At 45.7% G+C, this 6,138-nt stretch overlaps 1 protein-coding gene across 1 annotated transcript; it reads left to right on the forward strand.

The window, feature by feature from the left end:
* The first annotated feature begins 414 nt into the window (after positions 1-414).
* On the forward strand, positions 415-5,361 carry HSPA5 (heat shock protein family A (Hsp70) member 5). The gene is made up of 9 exons (XM_030858680.2): positions 415-516; positions 599-821; positions 915-1,146; positions 1,586-1,723; positions 2,030-2,142; positions 2,240-2,630; positions 2,761-2,998; positions 3,302-3,469; positions 4,449-5,361. Exons 2-9 carry the CDS (start codon positions 697-699, stop codon positions 5,009-5,011), a joined length of 1,968 nt encoding a protein of 655 aa, XP_030714540.1. The 5' UTR covers positions 415-516; positions 599-696; the 3' UTR covers positions 5,012-5,361.
* The last annotated feature ends 777 nt before the right edge of the window (positions 5,362-6,138 follow it).

The raw sequence follows: 6,138 nt of genomic DNA on the forward strand, positions 1-6,138 counted from the left end.
AGCCGCTTCCATCGGGAGGGATGGAGGAAGGGCAGGCGGGCGGGCAGTGGAGAAGCAAGGGACCCAGGTCCCACTGCCTCGGGGGAATCAGGCACGCTGGACTGGCTCCGGCACCCTTAGGGCCCAGCGTGGAGGCGGGACCTCAGCGGTTACCGACGGAAACCGCCTCGGAGTGGGAGGTCGCGTCACGGACAGGCAGCTGCTAAACCAATGGAGCCGGAGCATGGGGCGGATGTTGCCTCCCATTGGTGGCTGTTGGGCGCGCCCAGCAGCCAATGAGTCAGCCCAGGGGGCGTCGCGGTGACGTTAGCTGCGGAGGAGGCCGCTTCGAATCCGCAGCGGCCAGCTTGGTGGCCTGGACCAATCAGCGGCCTCCAACGAGCAGGGCCTTCGCCAATCGGCAGCCTCCACGACGGGGCTGGAGGGAGGTTATATAAGCGGAGTAGGCAACGGCGCGGTCGACGCTGACTGAGCTCTCACAGGCGCGTCGAATTGGGGTTTTCGTGCGTGTGAGAGGTAGGTGCCGCGGCCTGCAGTTCCGTACCTGCCCTTCGCCTTGTACGCTGCTCCTCCTGACCCCGGGCTGTGTCGTCCTCAGCTCGGGCACCTCGGTGCGCTCTTGTGTTGCGGCCTGTGGCTGGTTTGCCTGCGAAGCCCTGCCTGCCTGCTGAGTGAGTGGACGGCGGTGCCGGCAAGATGAAGCCCTCCCTGGTGGCTGCGGTGCTGCTGCTGATGCTCGGCGCGGCGCGGCCGGAGGAGGAGGACAAGAAGGAGGACGTGGGCACGGTGGTCGGTATCGACCTGGGCACCACGTACTCCTGGTAAGTGGGGTTTGTGGAAAAGGGGAGAATGGGGAGTGGCTTCCTGGGCTGTCGTGAGCGTCGCTGATTTCTTCTGTTCGGTTTTTCCGTCAGCGTCGGGGTGTTCAAAAACGGCCGCGTGGAGATCATCGCCAACGATCAGGGCAACCGCATCACGCCGTCTTATGTGGCCTTCACTCCTGAAGGGGAGCGTCTGATCGGCGATGCAGCCAAGAACCAGCTCACCTCCAATCCTGAGAACACGGTCTTCGACGCCAAGCGGCTCATCGGCCGTACATGGAACGACCCGTCTGTGCAGCAGGACATCAAGTTCTTGCCTTTCAAGGTTCGACCTGGTTTTTCACTTCTAAATAGAAAGTGAGAGGAAAAAAAAGAAAGTGGGGGTGGTGGTGGGAGTATTTAGGATTAAGAAGTTACTGAAAAACAGTGCAGAGACGAGCAAAAAAGATACAGACATGGTGTATCTATAATTTTTATTTAATAGTTTCAGTGTGTTACAGAACTTAAGAAAGTTAGGTTGGCAAAGAAATTTCATGCGTAACTACTCTGTCCGCAATAGTTTAGCATTAAGAGACTGGTTAAAACTGAAGAGGCTTGTAATTAGCAGGCACCTCTACTCCTTAAAGTATTTCTGTTCAATATTCAGCTCCAAAGGACCAAAGTAAACCAAACTGGGGGGGAAGAAGTGGGTCTCAGACATTCCTCTTTTTAAAGTTTAAAATGTCATTGCTTATACGTCTGAAAATAATTATTCTTTAAAATAGGTGGTTGAAAAGAAAACTAAACCGTACATTCAAGTTGATGTTGGAGGTGGGCAAACAAAGACATTTGCTCCTGAAGAAATTTCTGCCATGGTTCTCACTAAAATGAAGGAAACTGCCGAGGCTTATTTGGGAAAGAAGGTATTTCTAGAACAATGTTGAGCAGTTTTATTATTACTATTCTTAATTGATTGTGTTGTGTTGATGCTTTCATCGTTTTAAAAATCTGAATGACATCCATGCATCAGTTTTAATTACTTGCGTGCTTTACTGTAGGCCAAACAAAATACGAGCGCCTTTCATGTGTTATCACTTAATGCTTGCAAATCCATGGGTATAAAATTATATATTATACCCATCTTAATAAAGCGATGGTTTGGCTGTAACTTAAATAAAGGTTAAGCCGTGTGATAAAATATGTTTAATTATCTTTTGTTATCATTTTAGGTTACTCATGCAGTTGTTACTGTACCAGCCTATTTCAATGATGCCCAACGCCAGGCAACCAAAGATGCTGGAACTATTGCTGGGTTGAATGTTATGAGGATCATCAATGAGCCGTAAGTGTTAAATTAAAAAATATGGCATATTTGCCAAATGGGGAAAGGTAGACTTAACTAAGTCATTTATTTTTTTTCTTTCTCATTCTCCTAACAGTACAGCAGCTGCTATTGCTTACGGCCTGGATAAGAGGGAAGGGGAGAAGAACATCCTGGTGTTTGACTTGGGTGGTGGAACCTTTGATGTGTCTCTTCTCACCATTGATAATGGTGTCTTTGAAGTTGTGGCCACTAATGGAGATACTCATTTGGGTGGAGAAGACTTTGACCAGCGTGTCATGGAACACTTCATCAAGCTGTACAAAAAGAAAACTGGCAAAGATGTTCGGAAAGACAACAGAGCTGTGCAGAAACTCCGGCGTGAGGTTGAAAAGGCCAAACGGGCCCTGTCTTCTCAACATCAAGCAAGAATTGAAATTGAGTCCTTCTATGAAGGAGAAGACTTCTCTGAGACCCTTACTCGGGCCAAATTTGAAGAGCTAAACATGGTATGTTCCTCTTTTTTTCTTTGCTAATGAGATCTAGTTAGACTGTCTGAGTTTGGGACAATGCATTTAGGTATTTTGACTATACCTGGGTATGACAGACATCATCACAGTAATTTGTCACTTATTCTAGGATCTGTTCCGTTCTACCATGAAGCCTGTCCAGAAAGTGCTGGAAGATTCTGATTTAAAGAAGTCTGATATTGATGAAATTGTTCTTGTTGGTGGCTCTACTAGAATCCCAAAGATTCAACAACTGGTTAAAGAGTTTTTCAATGGCAAGGAGCCATCCCGTGGCATAAACCCAGATGAGGCTGTAGCGTATGGTGCTGCTGTCCAGGCTGGTGTACTCTCTGGTGATCAAGATACAGGTAAGCGAGTGTCACAGCATCTTCCATAGTGCTTCAGAGTATAATTAGCTGTTGCTTTAGAAAGCAATAGATTATGAGCAGCAAGCTCACACAGCTAGTAAAGGGTACAGTGAGGTCAAGACCTGGCACAGTCTCAAGATCCTTAGCAACTATATTTAATTCATTGCTTCTGAAATGATTTTGCATAGAACCTAATCAAGTGGCAAGATGGAGAAGATGAAGTTGTATTGTTTGTGGGGTCTGCTTGGAATTGCTCCTGTGACTCCTGAATTAGAACTTAGCTTGATTAACTTACCTTTTTAGGTGATCTGGTATTGCTTGATGTATGTCCCCTTACACTTGGTATTGAAACCGTGGGAGGTGTCATGACCAAACTGATTCCAAGGAACACTGTGGTGCCCACCAAGAAGTCTCAGATCTTTTCTACAGCCTCTGATAATCAGCCAACTGTTACCATCAAGGTCTATGAAGGTAATTGCTTACATTTGTTAATACCATGGTATGTTTTTGAAGAGCTTGACTTCTTTTAACATACTCTATTGAAATGTCTAGGGAAAGAAATATCTGCTATTTTCAGGTGGGAGGGCCCTAATTTAACTAGCGTTGAGTTTGGTAGAGCCAGTACTAAAATCTATTTCTTATCTAGCTATCTAGCACTCTTTCCCATTAAAAATACCTTCTGGGGGAATTCCCTGGCTGTCCAATGGTTAGGACTCCACGCTTCTACTGCAGGGGGCACAGATTCGATCCCTGGTCGGGGAACTAAGATCCCACATGCTGCGCGGTATGGCCAAAATAAGTAAATTCAAAAATACAAGAAGAAGGACTTCCCTGGTTGTCCAGTGGCTAAGACTCTGCACTCCCAATGCAGGGGTCCTGGTTTCAATCCCTGGTCGGGGAACTAGATCCCTCATGCTGAAACTAAGAGTTCTCATGCCACAACTAAAAGATCCCTCATGCCACAGCTAAGAGCTGGTACAGCCAAATAAATTAAAAAGATAAATATTAAAATACAAGAACAGGGCTTCCCTGGTGGCGCAGTGGTTGAGAGTCTGCCTCCCGATACAGGGGACACGGGTTCGTGCCCCGGTCTGGGAGGATCCCACATGCCACGGAGCTGCTGGGCCCGTGGGCCATGGCCGCTGAGCCTGCGCGTCCGGAGCCTGTGCTCCGCAACGGAAAAGGCCACAACAGTGAGAGGCCCGCATACCGCAAAAAAAAAAAAAAAAATACAAGAACAAGTAAAGGGTTCATACTGCTATAAAGTAGATGAAATTCAATTAAGAGTTACTAGTAACTTAACTCACTGTTCCTTTCCCAACACTGACCCACTTCTAGGCTGATAGAGTGCCCTTGACACTACAGGCTCTAACAGAATGAAACGTAGGGATCCAGATGTACTAATGTTTGTCAGTAACAGCTAACAAAGTTTTTTGTGTGTGACTTCTAGGTGAACGACCCCTGACGAAAGACAATCACCTTCTGGGAACTTTTGATCTGACTGGAATTCCTCCTGCTCCCCGTGGGGTTCCACAGATTGAAGTCACCTTTGAGATAGATGTGAATGGCATTCTTCGAGTGACAGCTGAAGACAAAGGTACAGGCAACAAAAATAAAATCACAATTACAAATGACCAAAATCGCCTGACACCTGAAGAAATTGAAAGGATGGTCAATGATGCTGAGAAGTTCGCTGAGGAAGACAAAAAGCTCAAGGAGCGCATTGACACCAGAAATGAGTTGGAAAGCTATGCCTACTCTCTAAAGAATCAGATTGGAGATAAAGAAAAGCTGGGAGGTAAACTTTCCTCTGAAGATAAGGAGACCATGGAAAAAGCTGTAGAAGAAAAGATTGAGTGGCTAGAAAGTCACCAAGATGCTGACATTGAAGATTTCAAAGCTAAAAAGAAGGAGCTGGAAGAAATTGTTCAGCCAATTATCAGCAAACTCTATGGAAGTGCAGGCCCTCCCCCAACTGGTGATGAGGAACCAGCAGACAAAGACGAGTTGTAGACACTGCTCTGCTAGTGCTGTAATATTGTAAATAACTGGACTCAGGAACTTTCGTTAGGAGAAAATTGAGAGAACTTAAGTCTCGAATGTAATTGGAATCTTCACCTTGGAGTGGAGTTGAAAATGCTATATAGCCCAAGTGGCTGTTTACTGCTTTTCATTAGCAGTTGCTCACATGTCTCGGGGTGGGGGGCAAGGAAGAATTGGCTATCATCAAAAGTGGGTAAAAAAGCTGGGTTAAGGATGTGTGTTCACCTTGAAAATGTTCTATTTAACAATTGGGTCATGTGCATCTGGTGTAGGAACTTTTTTCTACCATAAGTGACACCAATAAATGTTTGTTATTTACACTGGTCTAATTTTTGTGATAAGCTAATTAGGTTAGTCATTTATTTTAAGGTTAGAGTCTCGGGTTGAGGGGAGTGTTTGGTGTTTTGAGGTAAGGAAAACACTTTTTTTTATTCAGTCATTTCTGGAAATCTGCCTAACCTAATCTAAGAAAAGGGGTGGGAGGTTCATCCATGTCCTTAACTAGGCAAGGGCCACTTTACAGGGCCCAAGAATGGAGTTTCCTGAGCATAATTGAAATTTCCTATTTCCCCTTACCTTTCAAAACCTTCTGGTGGCTTTTTAGTACTAATGATGCTTTATACCTGCTTGGATTCCTTTGAGATTTGATACAGTGATGGATCACTAATGATAACGTTACACACCTGGATTCAATTCATAATTTTAGAATGTGAAGGTATATTTTTGAACCTCAGCTATGTCGATCTCCGTCTCAGTGGTACAGGAGTGGGATCTAGAATGGTGACCTACATTTAGCCCTACTAAAGTTTAATAAGTATGGTCAATAAAGGGCAGGCTATCATGCTAACATGAAATCCAGTTCAGCCCAAGGATAGGTATTTTATAGATGGGCAACCTGCTGGAAGGTTAACTTGCAGAACTAGGACCTGACAGTGTGATAGTTTTACTCTGAGGCCTGGACCTCTGCTGCGTTGCCCAAAAGCATTTGGACAGAGGGTCTTCAGGCCAACGTACATACAAATGTTAAAAATGACCTGCAGGGCTTCCCTGGTGGCGCAGTGGTTGGGAGTCCGCCAGCCGATGCAGGGGACACGGGT

Source organism: Globicephala melas, chromosome 6, assembly GCF_963455315.2.
Source record: "Globicephala melas chromosome 6, mGloMel1.2, whole genome shotgun sequence".
Taxonomy (NCBI): domain Eukaryota; kingdom Metazoa; phylum Chordata; class Mammalia; order Artiodactyla; family Delphinidae; genus Globicephala; species Globicephala melas.